The following is a 20,278-nucleotide window of genomic DNA, read 5'->3' as shown; positions in this document are numbered from 1 at the left end:
ATAAGGGGTGTGAGGACAGGTATTTCCACAATTTAAGTGGTGTTATGACAATAATAACGAGAGCTCAGTAACAGAATCTATGTTTAACTTTACCTCGCTAGCAGCCAGGAGTCTAGCACATTATAGGTACTAAACAATGGTGTTTAGTACCTATAAAGTGGTTTCGGAGAAGCAGTGCAAACGCAGCCGGCGAGGATGCCAGCAGTGCCCGCCCACTTCAGCGAGGTGACGTCCCCCTAAGCAGCTGCCGCGCATGCCCACAGCGGGGGAGGCGCTAGACGAGGAGGCGCGCGGAGGCGCGGGCTTTGCTCCTGGAGTCTCGGCCTTGGCCAGTTGGACCTGGACCCTAGGGCGGCTTGCGCAGCTGTCGGGACGTGACTGCGTTCAGCCGCGTCAGGCTTGCTTCCCAGACTTGCCCAAGTTCGGGTGCCCTAGCTGCCCCTTTGCAGCCGCGGACCTATGCCGCCCGCGGGTGAGAAGGTTGCGACGGGAGGTGGGTGGAGCTCGCCAGCGCCGGGACCGCGGATTGGCTGCCTCGGCTTTCTCTTTTCCCCCTGGTGCTTCGGCGTGAGGCGCTGAGCAGCCTGGAGCCCGCCCTCACCGTCGATCGGGTAGCGCTTTGCTTTTGCGGTGAGGCGTTGACCTCGCCCATACGAGTTGGAGCTCTCCGTCCAGCAGGAATTTCCGGAAGGAGTTCGAATTTTTGTGATTTTTTTGCTTGTTTGGTCGGTGGAATATGTTGGGATTTATGTTTGCCTCTGAACAAGTGTCTTGCTCACATCGTAAATGACTTTCTCTCCGAAACGCTAAATATTCTGTCCCGCAGGAGCGCATATCCTTATTTTCCATGACAGATCTTAACGACAATATATGCAAAAGATATATAAAGATGATAACTAATATAGTTATATTGAGCCTGATCATTTGCATTTCCTTAGCTTTCTGGATTATGTCAATGACTGCAAGCACCTATTATGGTAAGTATGAATGTTCTAAGTTGTTTCTCTGTAATCTAGTCAGTGAAATTTAAAACCATACCATTGTGAAATCCAAAACTCATATCCTCTGAATGGTTATGAATGGTTGTGTTTACTTAACTTCCATAGCCTGATTTAACTTAGTAACATGATAATATAAACAGTGCCTTTAATAAACGCTTGTTGTGATAATTCGAATTATACCTATTTCTTTTTTTTTAATTTTTATTTTTTATAAGATGGGAGTCCCTCTGTGTTGCTAGTCTGGTCTCAAACCCCCAGGCTCAAGTGACCCTCCCACCTGGGTCTCCCAAAGTACTGGGAATACAGGCCACCACTTCTGGCCTAGTTATACCTATTTCAAAATGTCTTTATATGTTAAGTAACTATTCCATCTGTCTTGGTGAAAGATAAGTGAGGTGAACATAGCTTTGTAAAGCAATTACGGTCATGCTTTTAATTTTGAATAAGAATATTAGTAATGGACCAGAAGCAGTAGCTCACGCCTGTTATCCCAGCACTTTGGGAGGCAGAGGCAAGAGGATCAACTGAGGTCAGGAGTTCAAACCAGCCTGGCCAACATGGTGAAACCCCAGTTCTACTAAAACTAGAAAAATAGCCCAGGCGTTGTGGCACGCACCTGTAATCCCAGCTACTCGGGAGGCTGAGGCAGGAGAATCACTTGAACCCTGAAGGCGGAGGTTGCAGTGAACTGAGATTGAGCCACTGCACTCCAGCCTGGGCGACAGAGCGAGAATACGTCTCAAAAAAAAAAAAGAAAGAAATTAGTAATGTAGTTTATCAGTTTCACATGTTCTGTTAATATAATAAGAATTAAAGACGGTATAACATTTACATTTGGAGAGCTGAAGGACTTACCTGCCATTTGGCTGCTTCAAAAGAATAGACTCCTTTTAAAGCCTAAAGCTACATTGCTTAAATATAAGGTACTCTGGACTCAGATCTTTAAGGTTTTGAAGGTGCTTTAGAGCGTAAGCCTCCATTTACACAAACTTCCTTCTCCTATGAAAACAAAATACTGATCAGTTTACAACAAGGGAAAAATGAAAAGGAGAATGAGAAAGTGAACTCTTTTAAATGGTTATATCGTAAGGGATTGCCATTTCAGACTGTAGGCTTTTTGCAAAGAGAACACGTGAATAATTGGAAAGGGTTCTCTGGGATACAGAAGCTCTCAGGGCTGTTCATTCATAATGATTCACAGTGGGGCGTCAGAGTTTTAGGGGAGGGGTATAAGAAGATTCTTGTTAGTGAATGGTTGTCATGCAGTCATAGTATTTACTATGACTTGAACTAAATAGAATAAATCAGGATTTGTAAACTGAAATATCCCTCGGACCAGTCACCTAATGCAAATGAATGAAACTGTGCAAGTTTTTGTGTGTTAGACATGTGGTAATAGTTTTCACTTCCAGAAATAGGATATTTCTCATCTTTTGTTGAATGCTTGGGCCCTCTTTGTCTTTCATTTCCCCCCTTTTTTTTTCTGAGACGGAGTTTCGCTCTTTTTGCCCAGGCTGAGTGCAGTGGCACGATCTCAGTTCACTGCTACCTCTGCCTTCTGGTTTCAAACAATCCTCCTGCCTCAGCCTCCCAAGTAGCTGGGATTACAGGTGCCCACCACCATGCCTAGCTAATTTTTGTATTTGTAGTAGAGACAGGGTTTCACTATGTTGGCCAGGCTGGTCTTGAACTCCTGACCTCAGGATCCTCCTGCCTCGGCCTCCCAAAGTGCTGGGATTACAGGTGTGAGCCACTGCGCCTGGCCCATTTTCTCATTTTTGATAGAAACATGGATACAAGCAGTGGTTCACGGTTTTCTTTACCAAAAGGAAATCACTTAGCCTTGGCGTTTAGGAGCCTTCAGGAGTGGTGGGAAGTTTAAATGGGAAAGCCATGGCCTGTTTAAAGGAGGGGACCTCTCTTTACCTTCAGTCAATCCTACCATGTTGGCCAGAACTTCCCAATTTTGAAACAGAAGCCAAGAATCTGGATTTTTATATGATATCTTCTAATCTTTAAATATTGCTTCAAATTATTTGAAAACACTCTGCTAGCCAAACATCTGTGAGCAGATGCAGCCTCTGGAATAATCAGTTTCTAACCATTGAATCAGGTATCCTCTAAAAGGCAGAGAGGAGTAAGACCCTGTTACAGAAAGAGTTCATTCTAGGTAGTCCTTGAAATTTAATATATGCCCCCTTGAAAAAAAATGAACTGGAGATTCATTTTAAATATCTAGATATCCATTATTATCATAAATAGCAGTAAAAGGTTTTCAAAACTTGAACATAACCTATTTGGCCATTCTCCAGTAAGACTGCTTCTCTGAAAATATGCATGCATGTCTCAACATCAATACAGTCGTGCTCTGCCTAACAATGTTTCGGTCAATGACGGACCACACATATAACATGTTCCCATAGGATTATAATACCATATTTTTACTCTACTTTTTCTGTGTTTAGATACACAAATACATTCTGTTATAATTGCCTACAATATTCAGTGCAGCAACATGCTATACAGGTTTGTAGCCTAGGACCAATAGGCTATAGCATATAGCTTAAGTGTATAGTAGGCTCTACCATCCAGGTGTGTGTAAGTACAGTCTGATGTTTGCATAACCATGAAATCACCTAAGGATGCGTTTCTCAGAACATATCCCTATCTTAAGTGATGCATGACTATATTTTTCTTTGGTGACTTCATCTTGGTGTTTGTACTTATGACAGTATTTTAGTCCAAAAGCAGTAATGGAAGTTTACTGCCAAAACTAACCTGTGCAGACTTCACACAATTTGTGCTCCACCTTTATAATTTTTTAGGTAACTTACGACCTATTTCTCCATGGCGTTGGCTGTTTTCTGTTGTTGTTCCTGTTCTGATCGTCTCTAATGGCCTTAAAAAGAAAAGTCTAGATCACAGTGGAGCTCTAGGAGGTATGTTTTTATTTTGAATGTTTACAGTAACTACTAAGTGCTTGCTTATATAATTTAAATTTATGTTTTCTAAATTCTGAATATATGAGACTGACTACAAATCATAGTGTTACATATTTTAGACAATGATAAAGTTACATCTTGCTCAGCATTCCTATTGTCAAAATTTCAGAAACTAACATACACTTTTAGTGTATCATACAAATTAAATTTTGTGATTGATACAAAGTAAATTAATAGGATAGATGAACCTTGACTTTTCTGCTCCTTTAGTTTGATTAATTAGTCTTCTACCAGCAGAAACACTGGAGCACTCCTCCTAGATGTAAAATAGAGCATTTGGAGAGAATAAACTCTTGGAAGTTGCTGTTAGTAATCTCAAACAGAGCAGTCCAAACTTAGCATTCTGGATTAATTTTCCAAAACTGAGTTGAGAACAGGCCATGTATTCATTGTTTTAGCAATTTTTTTTTTTTTTTTGAGACAGTCTTGCTCTGTTGCCCAGGCTGGAGTGCAGTGGCACGATCGGCTCACTGCAACCTCCTCCTTCTGGATTCAAGCGATTCTCATGCCTCAGCCTCCGAGTAGTTGAGACTATAGGCCTATGCCACCATGCCCAGCTAATTTTTTCTGGTATTTTTATTACAGACAGGGTTTCGCCATGTTGACCAGGCTGGTCTCGAACTCCTGGCCTCAAGTTGATCACCTGCCTGGGCCTCCCAAAGTGCTGGGATGACAGGTGTAAGCCACCATGCCTGACCCATCTTTTAGCAAATTTTTATCGAACACTTACTAGTATGTACCACTGTTCTAAAAACTTGGGCTATATCTGTAAACAAAAAGAACATGGTGTCAGTTCTCATGGAACTTATATTCTTTTTTTTTTTTTTTTTTTTTTTTTTTGAGGCGGAGTCTCGCTCTGTCTCCCGGACTGGAGTGCAGTGGCCGGATCTCAGCTCACTGCAAGCTCCGCCTCCCGGGTTTACGCCATTCTCCTGCCTCAGCCTCCTGAGTAGCTGGGACTACAGGCGCCCGCCACCTCGCCCAGCTAGTTTTTGTATTTTTAGTAGAGACGGGGTTTCACCGTGTTAGCCAGGATGGTCTCGATCTCCTGACCTCGTGATCCACCCGTCTCGGCCTCCCAAAGTGCTGGGATTACAGGCTTGAGCCACCGCGCCCGGCCAGAACTTATATTCTTTAGGGCAGGTAGATAATATATAAAACTGTTCAGGTAATGATTAAGTTTATGAGAAAAATGAAAAGATAATTAAGTGTTAAGTGCGTATTTTGGAAGATGTGGTGCATTCTTCTGTAAATGGTGTCAGATGCTTTTCTGTAAGGAGGTCATTTTGCGCTGGCATCCAAAGAAGCTAGCAATGAGAGCTGACAGAATCATGTTCCAGGCCGACAGAATAACAAGTGCAAAAATCCAGATATTTTAGAGGCTTATTTGAGAGTAAGAATAATAAGGCTCATTTGACTAGAAAATAGTAACAATAGGAAAAGAAGTGAGAGATAAAATTGAATAAATAAACTCTAGCAATGTGCTCTCATGGTCCTATGGTTTTGTCAATTTTGCGTAGGTCAAAACTTTTGTACTCTTTTTCTTAAAGAGGGAACCCCAAATTATATAAGCTTCGGGCTCCACAAAGCCTGGATCTCCCCCTTATTTCATTTTTATGGTATAGAGAGAATTAAATGAGATAATTTAAAGTCCTTACCTCATTGCCTGGACACATAGCCAACATTTATTCAGTGCTTGTAACTATTATTATTAGGCAGAGTTCTTCAAAATCATGCCAATTCTCCTCATAATTAAGAAATATTGTTTAAGTTATATTGTGAGATTTCTTTTCCTTTTGTGGGGTAGTTGAGAATTAAAGTTAACTAGACATACTGATATTTTTGTATGAATTTTATTTTACCATATAATCAATAAGTATTAGGAATGGTTATGTTTTATCTATTTAACAAATGTTTATATCACACTTTCTATGTACCAGTTACTGCTGTTAGCACTTTGGCAGTATTAACTCATTTATAACATAACTTGAACAATCTCTGCTTAAATATAATAACATGGAGTTATGCTTTGCTAAAAAAAGTTCTTTCTGGGCTGGTCGCGGTGGCTCACACCTGTCATCCCAGCACTTTGGGAAGCCAAGGCTGAAGGATAACTTGAGTCCAGGAGTTTGAGACCAGCCTGGACAATATAATGAGACTTCACCTCTACCAAAAAAAAAAAATCAAAAAATTAGCCAGGCATGGTGGTGCACACCTGTAGTCCCAGCTACACAGGAGGCTGATCATGCCACTGCACTCAGCTTGGGCAACAGAGTGAGACCCTGTGTCAAAAAAAAAAAAAAAAGCTCTCAGATATCCTCGCCTTGGAATTTATTATTCTTATAGAAAGAAAGGTCAAGTCCTTCTTGAAATTCTGTCTTCCTTGAGCTTCCGTGCTGTATATTGTCCTGCTTCTCTGGCATTTATGATCTCTACTGTTGTTTCTTTCCTGCTGCTGGAAGGGCTGCCTTCTAGCCCTTGGGCGTCTACTCCTGTCCTATGTTGATTAGAATTAAAAGATATGTATTTGAAACCTAACACTGCCACCTCTTATCAGTGCAAACTTGGGAAAGCTGCATAACTCCTAGGAGCCTCACTTTCTTCTCTCTTCTAAAATACCTCCAATAGTAATACCTTATGGGTTTATTGGTGAAGCTCAAACAAGATATTATGTGAGGCAACACATCTTTGTAAATGGTGCAAAAATGTTCATTGTTAGTGATTATGTACTTTCAACCATATTTTTATACATGAATGACTATTAAATTTGCATTGCCACAAACATTTCTTTCTTTCTCCATACCTCTGCTCACGTTACTCCTCCCCCTCTGACCTCTCTCCTACCTCATTATATATGCTGATTATTATTATCATCTGCATTAATAGACAAGTATATAGAGAGGTTTCAAAGATGAAGAGACAGTTCTGGGCAGAAAACAATGAGAACTGCAGAAAATTGAAACTAATGCTTTCAGAGTAAAATTAAATGAAGTATTCCCACTAAGAAAGTTTCTAGTTCTAGGCTTCTTAGTGCTTAATGAAGTATTCTTATTGAATAGGATTCAAATCTAATAAAGTCATTTATTTGCTGCCAGCCCTTAGAGATGGAAATGATCAGATGTAGTAGTAGATGGAAGCATGTCATTAACTTACTTTGAGTGGTAACTGATAGTTCTAAAGTCAGGTAGCAAAAATATAATATGCATGTTTCTAAAAATTATCATGGTGGTATAACATGCCACTTGATCTGTTTAAGCGTAAAGGAAATCTACTAGATTGTGAACTTGAGGACAAAGAGTATCTTATGCTTCTGTGTCCCATGTTTCTTTGAATAGTGCTAGATACATAATAGATGATTAGGAATAGATGTAGTCTGATTTTTAAAAACCTTTGCTTTTTTCCTAATTATTTCATTCTATGAAATGTTTATCTTTTTTTTTCTACCTTTTTGTGAAAAAAAAATTTATGGCCAGGTATGGTGGCTCACACCTGTAATCTCAGCACTTAGGGAGGCCAAGGCAGGCAGATCACTTGAACCCAGGAGTTTGAGACCAACCTGGGCAACATAGTGAAACCTTGCTCTACTAAAAATACAAAAATTAGCCAGGCATAGTGGCGGGTGCCTGTAATCCCAGTTACTTGGGAGGCTGAGGCAGGAGAATCGCTTGAACCCAGAAGGCAGAGGCTGCAGTGAGCCAAGATCATGCTGCTGCACTCGAGCCTGAGTGACAGAGCGAGGCCCTGTCCCAAAAAACAATGTTTTTTAGAGGCAGGGTCTCGCTCTGTCACCCAGGCTGTAGTGCAGTGATGCAGCCATAGCTTAGTGCAGCCTTGAATTCCTGGGCTCAAGCAGTCCGCCTGCCTCAGCCTCCTGGGTAGTTTGGACTACAGGCACACGCCGCAACACCCAGCTTTTCTGTTTGGAACTTTTTGTTTCCTTAAGGATAAAAAAAAATCTAATGCTGATTTAAAATATATCATAGTAGTTGGGAATACTATCCTAGAGTATGACTGCAAGTCACTTAAACCCTCAGTGTTGTACTTGTCCTGTCTATAAAATGTGAAGGAATAATGGTATCTATAGCAATGAATTATCTTGAAGTGTTATCCATGTAAAATGCTTAGCACAGTACTTGGCATACAATTATTTTATAGATGTTAGTTATTATTACTGTTTTCCTTCCACTACTGCTATCCACAGTGATACAAGTTTGACCATGTCCCCACCCAAATCTCATCTTGAATTGTAGCTCCCATAATTCCCACATGTCAAGGGAAGGACCTGGTGGGAGGTAATTGAATCATGGGAGCAGGTCTTTCCCGTGCTGTTCTCATGATAGTGAATAAGTCTCATGAGAGCTGATGGTTTTGTAAAGGGGAGTTCCCCTACACAAGCCCCCTTGCCTGCCGCTAGGTAAGATGTGACTTTGCTCCTCATTTGCCTTCAGCCATGATTGTGAGGCCTCCCCAGCCATGTGGAACTGTGAGTCAACTGAACCTCTTTTCTTTATAAATTACCCAGTTTCAGGTTTATCTTTATTAGCAGCATGACAACGGACTAATACACACAGTTATAAGGAATTTTACTTTGCTACATCATGACTTTAGTGTGTCTAGGATTGAGAAGTAAGAGTTACAGAACTTCCTCAGGATCTGGGTATTTAGAACCGTTCATGACAGAAACACATACCTCAGTATTGAGAGGATTGGGCAGGGGTTCAGTCACACTTAGTCTCTAAGCTGCACACTGAAGTGGAGGACTCTGGTCTTTTGGAGAGAGAGCAAGCATTGCCAGAATAAGGAGAGGGTCACGTGAGGGGGATTTGTGGTAAAGTGTTTGTGGAAGAGCACAGCAAGAGGGGGTGTTGTCAGGAGAGGCCAGTTGTGGTGCTCTGTGTGGTTTCACAAGGGTGGCCTGACCTCTTTTTGGTCACTATACGTTGGGTCTGGTTTCAGTCTTTCTGAAGTGGAAACCTCACTCTGTCATGTTCCCAGAGTTGATTAGAGCCTAGACAACTGGTTGAATGGTGCTCATTGTCATAAAGGATTGCTATATGAGCCAGAATGCCACTTTATTAATCAGATGGAAGAACTACCAGGCAGAAGAACACAAACATCACTGTTCAGGCATGCCCTATTCTTGTAGTCAGGCCACTTGAGAAGTCGGATTATAATTAGAAGGCTGCTTTGGTGAGTACAAAGTCTGAGAAAGTTATGCAAGTCCACAAATCAAAGGTTCCCCTCCCTTGGACGTGGTTCAAGAAGTCTGCCAACCTCTGGTTCTTTTGGCCTTCACTTTCTACATTTTGGGATAGCCAATTAAATTATCATAGAATATGTATGAATCAATAGGTTAGCCCTGAGTTTATTAAATTGCTATGAGGCCGGGCGCGGTGGCTCAAGCCTGTAATCCCAGCACTTTGGGAGGCCGAGACGGGTGGATCACGAGGTCAGGAGATCGAGACCATCCTGTTTAACACCGTGAAACCCCGTCTCTACTAAAAAATACAAAAAACTAGCCGGGCGAGGTGGTGGGCGCCTGTAGTCCCAGCTACTCGGGAGGCTGAGGCAGGAGAATGGCGTAAACCCGGGAGGCAGAGCTTGCAGTGAGCTGAGATCCGGCCACTGCACTCCAGCCTGGGCGATAGAGCGAGACTCCGTCTCAAAAAAAATAAATAAATAAAAAATAAATAAAATAAATAAATAAATAATAAATAAATAAATTGCTATGAAATTCCAGTCCTGCCTCTCTTTTACACCTCCTGGAGATTACCCAGGTCACCCTGGTTGGAATTTGGAGTATAACTACTCCCATTGTCAGAAATTTGTAGACAATGTCATTTTACTCCCCTGATGCTATCTGTTAGGTATAGAATTTACCTGTTTAAGGCTCAGAAGGCAACCATAGTCCTCAAGTCTTCAAATTGTTTGGGAGTACCCTATTGTCATATCTGTGAACCCCTTATATTTAGAGATCTGCAGGACGGAGAGGTGGAAAAGATATGAACAGGAGATAGCAGTTACTAATCTAAAATGTAGACATAGGTGGGAGTTGCTAAAAGTTCCAAGCTCTCTTAGGACTACAGAAAGAAACCCTTCCCTCAAAGCTTGTCTTGTTCATTTCCTCAATCTGAAGCCATCACCAACATGAACATTGATCACCTCATGTGCTATTTTAAGGTGGTTGAAGTAAAAAGGATATAGATGCCATTTGTAACATCTCAGTGTATTTTGTTTAGGGCTCTTCTACTTTGGGTTTGTTTAGAGATGGCGGAACACATTGTTAACAGTGAATATTCATGAAGAGGAGGAGGGGAGACACTTTGACTTTGAATTTGTATACCTCCATATGTTTTGACTTTCCCCTTCAGTAGTTGCATACAACTTTTCTAATGTTTTAAAAATCAATTGAAAAAACTTAAAGATTGGATAACAATATTATAATATTTATCATGATTATTGTTGAGCTTTTGACACTGGAACTGTTGCTGTCATTAGTATCCATGACATTAGGTAACACTTATTAAGGACCTCTTACATCCTGGATAATATAATAAGCATATTGCAAAAATTATCCCTGACTTTTTACAGCAAGCTGGTAAAGTAAATTCTGATTATTCTCATTTCATCAGTGCAAAATTGAGATTTCAGGAGGTTGGGTAACTTATCCTAATCTTGAAGAGGTAAGTGAAGGAGCCAAAGTTTGAACTCTAGACTGTTCAACTCCAGAGCTGAAGCACTTTGTTATTGTTAATACTTTATATCAAATTACCCTATTTCTTGTACTCTCAATTAAAAGGTACCAAAGTTAAATACCAGTAATTGAGCATCTCTGGAAGAGTCGATGAATAACTATCTCATCGGTTATGATATCTGAACTTTGTGCTAAGCAATGGAAAGGGTTACTATAGAAAAAGAAGGCCAGGTGCAGTGGCTCACTCCTGCAATCCAGCACTTTAGGAGGCCATTGCTGGGCAGATTGCTTGAGCCCAGGAGTTTGAGATCAGCCTGGACAATATAGTGAGACCCCATCTCTATTTCTACTTTTTAAAAATAAAGGTATTTTTAAAATATTATCTAAAATAATATCTTATATTCATATGGCATTGCTTGAAACGAGATTAAAATATGGTAAAAAATGTGTACTCAAAATCGCATTCAGTTTACTGCTTGGTAACAACTTAATTGGCAAAATGCAAATTGTTAGAAATGTACATTTCAGGTTATAATATAAAAACGGAAAAATCCATCCTTTTTTCACAGCATTGATGTATGAATTGAATATAATTCTGTGTTTATATATGTTTCTTTCAGGGCTCGTGGTTGGATTTATCCTAACCATTGCAAATTTCAGCTTTTTTACCTCTTTGCTGATGTTTTTCTTGTCTTCTTCAAAACTCACTAAATGGAAGGGAGAAATGAAGAAGCGTCTAGATTCAGAATATAAGGAAGGTAAGATTATGTTTGATATTATTCAAAATAGTAAACTTCATTTCATCCTAACATAAGCTTTTTTTTGACCGAGTCTCGCTCTGTCACCCAGGCTGGAGTGCAGTGGCGCAATCTTGGCTCCTTGCAAGCTCTGCCTCCCAGGTTCACGCCATTCTCCTGGCTCAGCCTCCCGAGTAGCTGAGACTACAGGTGCCTGCAACCATGCCTGGCTAATTTTTTGTATTTTTAGTAGACGGGGTTTCACCGTGTTAGCCGGGACGGTCTCAATCTTCTGACCTCGTGATCCGCCTGCCTCGGCCTCCCAAAGTGCTGGGATTACAAGCGTGAGCCACTGCGCCTGGCCAACATAAGCTTTCAATCAGAATGTTGTTTAGACTGTCAAAACACATCAATTTTATATGAGAATTCCTTTAGTAGCCAAATTGAGTTTATAATTTATTTCACAACAATGGGAAATAACAGCAGACTTTTAGAAGCACTAGAGTCTATCATAATTTTTCCAGATTTGTTAATAACAGTATAGAATCCGGGCAAATGTACCATAACACTTTTACTGTTTTGAAATATGTTTTCGTTGTTTTTCTTAAACTTTAAAACATAAACACCTATAACTGCATGGTTTTTCTTCTAAGGAGAAGGCATTTGTTTGTCCTTTTCATCTGTTTGTTTCCAGGTGGGCAAAGGAATTGGATTCAGGTGTTCTGTAATGGAGCTGTACCCACAGAACTAGCCCTGCTGTACATGATAGAAAATGGCCCTGGGGAAATCCCAGTCGATTTTTCCAAACAGTACTCCGCTTCCTGGATGTGTTTGTCTCTCTTGGCTGCACTGGCCTGCTCTGCTGGAGACACGTGGGCTTCAGAAGTTGGCACAGTTCTGAGTAAAAGTCCTCCAAGACTGATAACAACCTGGGAGAAAGTTCCGGTTGGTGAGTCCTTTTCTTCTTTTTGACCCATTGGCAGACACAGTTGGTGAGTCTTGATTTGAGAGTCTTTAAAAAAAACCAAAAAACCTCTTGATTTAATGTATTTCTTATTTTAGAGCCTTTTAAAAACTTTATTTAGTCTCTTTAATAATTGGAAAATTTCTATAGGCTATTAAATTGGTAATAATAAATAGTATTTGCAGGAAATGTTAGCAAGACCTAGATAAGCAATACAGGAACACAGAGACTGATTTGCAAACATATCAGTAGGGAAGGAAAAGAAAGGGAACAATGGAATATTTATTGAGGGCCTGTTATGGTATCAGTGCTTTAACGTATATCTCAGTTCTCCATTATCAACATTATCAACAGCTACATAGGTTGAACATCGCAAATCTGAAAATCCAAAATCCAAAATGCTCCAAAATCTTAAACTTTTTGAACATTGACATGATGCTCACAGGAAATGTTCATTGGAACATTTCAGATTTAGGATTTTCAGATTTGGGTGTTCAACTGGTAAGTCTCTATAACGCAAATATTCCAAACTCTGAAAAAATTTGAAATCCAAAACACTTCTGGTCCGAAGCAGTTTGGGTAAAGAGAATACTCAACCTGTACTGCTTTTTCTTTTTGTCTTCTGATGCTTCTCTTTTCGTCCCCTTCTTTTCTTTCTACCCCATCCTATCCCCCCATCATCGCCTTCTCCTCCTTTTTCTTCTCCTCTTCTTCATCATCGTTATAACAGCTAACACATTTTAGATACCTACTTCAGAGCACTATTGTAACTGCTTTACACAGATTGCCACTTAGTACTCATAATAATCATATGAATTGATTCTTTTATTATTTCTGTCTTATAAAGAAACTAAAGGACAAAGAAGTTAGGTAAATTAACTACAGTCACACGACTTAAGAGTAGCAGAATTGGGCCTGGCAAGGTGGCTCACACCTGTCGTCCCAGTTAATAGAGAGACTGAGGTGGGAGGATCACTTGAGCCTGGAGTTGGAGGCTGCAGTAAGCTATGATCACACCATTGTACTCTAGCCTGGTTGATAGAGCAAAACCCTGTCTCTGAAAAGAGAGAGAGAGAGATTGAGAGAGAGAAGCGGAACCAAGATTGAAACCAGGGAGTCTGGCTTCATTGAACCATTCTGCTTCATTGCTTAAAATGTCGAGAGTTGCTGAGGAGAAAATACTATTTTCTAAATAGCTACAGTATTTAAGATTGCTTTAAAGAGAATGCTTTCTTTAAATTAGTCTTGATTAGATAGGTACCTTGCTGTCCTTGCCTTTATGTGTTTGCTGATTATTAACCAGATGATTTTCTACATGTTTCTTCTTCAGGTACCAATGGAGGAGTTACAGTGGTGGGCCTTGTCTCCAGTCTCCTTGGTGGTACCTTTGTGGGCATTGCATACTTCCTCACACAGCTGATTTTTGTGAATGATTTAGACATTTCTGCCCCCCAGTGGCCAATTATTGCATTTGGTGGTTTAGCTGGATTACTAGGATCAATTGTGGACTCATACTTAGGGGCTATAATGCAGTATACTGGTAAGAACATTCCTTCATTCTTGCAACTTATTGGTATGTTAAAGAAATAGGGAAAAGAAAGAAAAAATGTCAACAATGAAAACAAATCCAAAGACACAGGGTGTTGAGGGACTAGAAATGATAGGGCAAAGTCTCTCACAATTTTGGTTTTCTTATTCTTTTGTATTAAATTAATTGAAAGAGAATTAGTTGAATTAGTCCTGCACAGCAGTGATTCTCAGCTGTGTGGGGAAGATGCAACAGTGCAGAGAACAGACGCTTTTGTGTGGGCCATTACCTAATCCCAGAAAAGCAAGACATTTTGGATCATATCATTTTAACACAATTCCTTCCATTCATTTTTCTATTACATTTGAGGGATAATTGTACTAATCTGACTATACATACCACCTACTTTTTTACTGTGGTATCATGCTTGCTATTCTTGCCCCTGAGTTTTTTTTGCTTCAATCAAGATATACGGTCGATGGCTGGGTGCAGTGGCTCACATCTAAATCCCAGCACTTTGGGAGGCCAAGTGGGTTGGATCACTTGAGGTCAGGAGTTCGAGACTAGCCTGGCCAACATGGTGAAACTCCATCTCTACTAAAAATAAAAAAATTGTCTGGCGTGGGGGCGCCTGCCTGTTATCCCAGCTACTTGGGAGGCTGAGGCAGGAGAATTGCATGAACCTGGGAGGCGGAGATTGCAGTGAGCCGAGATCATGCCACTGCACTCTAGCCTAGGCAACAGAGCAAGATTCCATCTCAAAAAAAAAAAAAAAATGATATCTGGTAGAGTGGTAGAGTATGCTTTTCTCAAAATTTTCTGTGCTTTGCTTCTAAGGCTCTCCCATCCTATCAGTGTACTCACATATTCTGTTAGGTGTGTATTTGCTCCTCACTCTCATCAACCATGTTTCTCCTTTGATTGACATCAGGAAGAGGTTGGAAGGCTAGAGAAGGGTTCTCTCAGTACAGTTCTCCCAGCGCTCTTCATGCCTCAGAAAATTTATGTGCCCTTCCTCCCCTCTCCCCATCAGTCAGAATATTTGTTCTCCATTTTGTTAGTCTCATTTAGATTTTAAGGACGAAGCAATCTGATCTTAATTCTCACTAAAGGGTCAATAACTCTACACGCACAAACAGACAGTAAACATGTTTTTTAAAGAGTGTGACTTTTATTCTAAATTAGATTCTAACTGGGAAAGTTTCTGATTGCATTGAGTGGGTTGAAAAGAAATGCGTGCAGTAGGGGAGATTTTGTAAATCTTCGTGTGCCTTCTTTGTGCCAGCCCCATGCTCAACTGTGCGTTTACAGTACTGCAGCCACAGACATGATCCCTACTCCCAGGGACCTCATAGATCAGTCTTGGAGGGGAACCACTGGGAAGGCAGGCCCAACCAGCCATTTTCATGCCCTCTCTGCTTTTCATGTTCTCTCTTCCACTTCTGAAGCAATTCCAGAGGTATTGACAGAACATTACTGAGCATTCAAATGGGCCATTTGTAATCAAGGGTCCCATATCTCTCATCATATAAATGATCCATTAAAGTCATTTAGCAAGTCACTTAGAACCTTTCAAAGATTGTCTCCTTTGGAGGAAAAAGCCTATTTTGTTCTTTTTTAAAAATTAAGTACATGTACTCTAGAACTTAAAGTATAATTTAAAAAAAAGAAAAAAGAAAAAACAAAATCAAGTCATTTGGATTTTCTACCTCACTTGCTTCTTTTTCCATTCCAGGGTTGGATGAAAGCACTGGCATGGTGGTCAACAGCCCAACAAATGAGGCAAAGCACATAGCAGGGAAACCCATTCTTGATAACAATGCGGTGAATCTGTTTTCTTCTGTTCTTATTGCCCTCTTGCTCCCAACTGCTGCTTGGGGTTTTTGGCCCAGGGGATGAACTTTATTTCATTTCCACAGGTTGAAACTGGTGAGTCCAGCTAAATTTGCAATTCCAACTTCCATCCTAAGAATAATAATTGTAATGGCAAAGCAGAAATGCCAGCTCCTCCTATATTCCATTGTGATGGGATTTCACATTTTGCTCTCATCAACTCCCCTGTAACAGCTAGCATCTTTCTAGTGAAAGAGAAGAATTCCAAGAACTTACGCATATTTTTTTCTGCTGAATGGAAGTCTTGAGCAATGAAGCTATATTGTCCCTGCATACTGCTATATATTGAACTGAAAGTTCTTACATAATCAGTGTCAAGTTTTGTCTTGTTTTGTTTTGTTTTGTTTAAACTAGTGTGGGAAATAAAAGTGATGATATTTAAAATAGTTCTCAGTTGAAGCAGAGAAATGCCACTGTGCTAGTTGCCCAAATGTTATGTCTATTTTAAATAGTTCAAGCTGATGTGTGTGGAAGCCTAAATAAGTATAGTATCCCGAACTTCTCCCGTTAATTGCTATTCACAATTGGGAAAAGTATGGAGATTGGTTCCTAGTGAGTTTTGTGGCCTACTCCACATTTATTCTTCCTTCCTCAGGGTTAGTGGTGAAAAAAAGTAAATATCTTTTTCATATGACCATTTAGAATGTATGAAAAAAGTTATCTTAACTAAAAGCAAAAGAACTTTATCTTATATCTAAAAAATGTATACTTTACTATATGTTTCAGTTGCTCTCTGAGCAGAAATTATCTTCAATTTAATATGTGGAATGTATTTTCTAGCTTTCTTTGAATTATGTATGGCAGCCTGGTTTAGCATTGACGTCCTGAACAGTTAAGAGTCACTGGGAAATTATTGTGTTTCTTTATAAATTTACTATCATATCAATTGCTGGAAAATGCTATGGTTTTCTATTATTACCTTCTAAGTTGTATTCTCTCTTACACTGTAGCCTCAACTAAGGCAAATTCTGCTTTTCAATTTTGTTCTTCACTATGATTTACTGTGTGCCAAAGGAGTTTTGACATGGTACAGAGTATTTTACTAAAAGTATTTTTAAATGTTTTTCATGTGATTTCTGTACCTTCTTCCTCCTGCCCCTTTTGCTTTTTTAAAGAAAATGGGGAAGGATTTATGAATGTACCACCAGCAGAGTGGATAATGCTTACAGTTCTTTATTGGTGGCCCTACTATGGTGATGATCTAGAACTGACTTACTTCAGGACAGAAAAAAAAAAAACAATCACACCCTTAATCTTTAAGCCAGTCAGATCAGGGGGTTGCAACAATTGGGTTAGAACTTTGGGTATATATTGGAAGCACCAGGGCATGTTTACTTTTTTTGTTTGTTTGTTTTTTGAGACAGAGTCTCACACTGTGGCCCAGGCTGGACTCCAGCACAGTGGCATGATCTCAGCTTACTGTAATCTCTGCCTCTCGGGTTCACACGATTCTCATGCCTCAGCCACCCAAGTAGCTGGGATCACAGACGTTCACCATCACGCCTGGCTAATTTTTGTATTTTTAGTAGAGACAGGGTTACGCCATGTTGGCCAGGCTGGTCTCGAACTTCTGACCTCAAGTGATCTGCCCACCTCAGCCTCCCAAAGAGCTATTACAGATGTGAGCCACTGTGCCCAGCCACCAGGGCATGTTTTTAAAAAAGTACTGATGTCTGGGTTTCACACTGCAAAATTCTGATTTATCTGATCTAAGGTACAGCCTGGATATTGAGACTTTTTAAAGCTCTGACTGTACATTGAATCATCATGTAAGGAGTTTTTAAAACACTGTTGCCAGGGCCCCTTTCTAGACCAAGTCAGTCAGAATATTGGACAATGAGGCCCATGCATGGGTATTTTTACAAAGCTCTCTGGAAGATTCTAATGCTTAACCAAGTTGGGAAACACTGAATAAGAATATCCTGGGCCAGGCACAGTGGCTCATGCTTGTAATCCCAGCACTTTAGAAGGTCGAGGCAGGTGGATCACTTGAGGTCAGGAGTTCAAGACCAGCCTGGCCAACATGGTGAAATACCGTCTCTACTAAAAATACAAACAATTAGTCAGGTGTGGTGGTGCGTGCCTGTAGTCCCAGCTACTCAGGAGGCTGAGGCGGGAGAATTGCTGGAACCTGGGAGGTGGAGGTTGCAGTGAACCAAGTTTATACGACTGTACTCCAGCCTGGGCAACAGAGCAAGACTCCATCTCAAAAAAAAAAAAAAGATGAAGAATATTCTAAGCACTAGAACTACTGAATAAGAATGTCCTAAAGCACTGTATGTAAGCACTTGGAAAGAATGGGACTTTTCAGTTTTTGGGAGATAACTATTAGCAACAACACAATATGTTATCTTTATGGATTAATAACTTCTGGTAATTACACAGTGTCATACAGCTACATCACTTATAAAATCATGGGTCAGTTTTCACACAGCCTGCACATTGTTCTCACATGCCCTTTTTCTTTTCCCGGAGATTCATCCTCATGACATACGAGGGGACAAAAATACTTATTGGAACTATCTTTGGATTTAGTAGAATCACTGTATCATTAACAGTTTGGGGAAATACTGCTTTGCCATCCTATATTTGAAAACTTAGTTGTGTTTTGCAATCAAAATTTTTGAGATATTCAAAAACTAATAGGATCTGTATAAAATATTTCACTCAAAACTACTGAAAAAAGTCTGGGATAGCAGCTCATTATCAAATATACTATTTTTGTGGTGATTTATGAACATCCCCACTAGTATAACTAAAGATCATAAAGAGCCTCAGATCAAGTTTGGTCAGGTTTTGTCACCAAACTTTATAAAGAAACTGGTTTTCATAGCTTTTTGGAGATGAGAATTGAGGATAAGAAATTATATCTCCGTCCTTTTTTTTTGTAAGTCTTACATGTAACATCTTTTGAATTGGGTATTTAACTAATTCAACATATTTTTCCTCTTTGCAGAATGGGCAGTTCATGTTAAAAACACTTTTCATGGAAAGAGCTCTATGTAACAGTATAATAAAACTACCTACCTAGCAGTATAAAGTATACTATTTCTTTTCATACTATTCTATGATAGAAGAGAGCAGATACATGTGGCTTGGGACAGCTCCTGAAGAAGACTTCCAGGAGTAGCGTGTTGAAAACTCATTAAATGGAGCCACCAGGAGACCAAAGAATTGATTCAGCACGACATTCTATTACTAGCTTTTCTCATTACTTGAGTTACCTATTTCTCATATATATCTTTCCTGTTTCTAGCTACTGTACACGTAGGATGCTGCCTGCAGAAATACCAACCCCACCCCAATTAGATAAAGGACTAGTATAGAGAGAAAGCATGTGAAATGATGTTTTAAACTTTGCCACATGCCTGTGATATGAACAGCTGCTGCCTGTTAGGCACAGTGGGTATACTAGGGCCCAATCATCTGACCGTCCTGATGCTTTATCTAATGTTCCCAGTGCTATCACAATGAAAATGATCTGTACTAGCCACCATATCTCAGGTGAATTGTGGTGCGCTTTAAAAATGAAAACAGCCAGGCGAGGTGGCTCATGCCTGTAATCCTAACACATTGGGAGGCGGAGGCAGGCAGATCATGAGGTCAGGAGTTCAAGACCAGCCTGGCCAACGTAGTGAAACCCTGTCTCTACTAAAAATACAAAAATTAGCTGGGCATGGAGGTGTATGCCTGTAGTCCCAGCTACTCAGGAGGCTGAGGCATGAGAATCTCTTCAACCCAGGAGGCAGAGGTTGCAGTGAGCCAAGATCGTGCCATTGCACTCCAGCCTGGGTGACAGAGCGAGACTCCATCTCGGAAAAAAAAAAAAAAGAAAAAAAAAAGAAAACACAATTATATGGCTTAATTATTTAATCTCCTTATGGAGTATCTATTTTTATAACTCCAAGTGGTTCTTGATATTTTTAAAATACTTAAGCATTCAATATGTATTCATTGAATTAAGTTGTTTGACTCTAATCATTGTTTCTTTTAAGAGTGACTGGAAGGTGATAATCAGCACCATATTCCTGGAGGAAAATAAAAAATGAAAAACCAGTTTGGCTGCCTGAATTTCTGAGAACTGGAATGTTTCCAGCATTTTTCAATCATGCCAAACAGTATTAATGGTTTTGAAAGTAATGAGTCAGGGATTATTGAAGAAATGAAGGAGTGGCAGGGCAAGGCTTGACATTATTTTCCCTGATAAAACTAAACTCTCCATTTATCATAACTACCCTCTTCAAAAAAAATTTGTTTTTGTAGATCTAATTGTGAATCCAGACAAGATTTATTTTTATTTATTTATTTATTTTTTAAGACAGAGTCTTACCCTATCGCCCAGGCTGGAGTGCAGTGGCATGATCATAGCTCACTGCAGCTTCAACTTCTCCAGTTCAAGTCATCCTCCCACCTCAGCCCCAGAGTAGCTGGTACTACAGACTTGCACCACTATACCCGG

The 20,278-nt window shown here is 40.1% G+C and overlaps 1 protein-coding gene across 2 annotated transcripts; it reads left to right on the top strand.

The window, feature by feature from the left end:
• The first annotated feature begins 255 nt into the window (after nt 1–255).
• TMEM19 (transmembrane protein 19) lies at nt 256–19,875 on the top strand. 2 transcript variants are annotated; one of them, XM_033221261.1, is made up of 7 exons: nt 256–472; nt 939–977; nt 3,827–3,940; nt 11,318–11,455; nt 12,129–12,383; nt 13,729–13,938; nt 15,662–19,875. In XM_033221261.1, the coding sequence occupies exons 1-7, from the start codon at nt 460–462 to the stop codon at nt 15,823–15,825; spliced, it is 933 nt and encodes a 310-aa protein (XP_033077152.1). In that variant the 5' UTR covers nt 256–459; the 3' UTR covers nt 15,826–19,875. The 2 variants fall into 2 exon arrangements, with proteins under 2 accessions (XP_033077152.1, XP_033077153.1); XM_033221262.1 differs by having other exon boundaries at nt 256–977.
• Nucleotides 19,876–20,278: the final 403 nt, after the last annotated feature.

The sequence above is a fragment of the Trachypithecus francoisi genome, unplaced genomic scaffold, assembly GCF_009764315.1.
Source record: "Trachypithecus francoisi isolate TF-2019V2 unplaced genomic scaffold, Tfra_2.0 Lachesis_group11, whole genome shotgun sequence".
NCBI lineage: Eukaryota > Metazoa > Chordata > Mammalia > Primates > Cercopithecidae > Trachypithecus > Trachypithecus francoisi.
The sequence above is the reverse complement of the archived record's forward strand: the minus strand, read 5'-3'. Positions and strand labels throughout refer to the sequence as shown.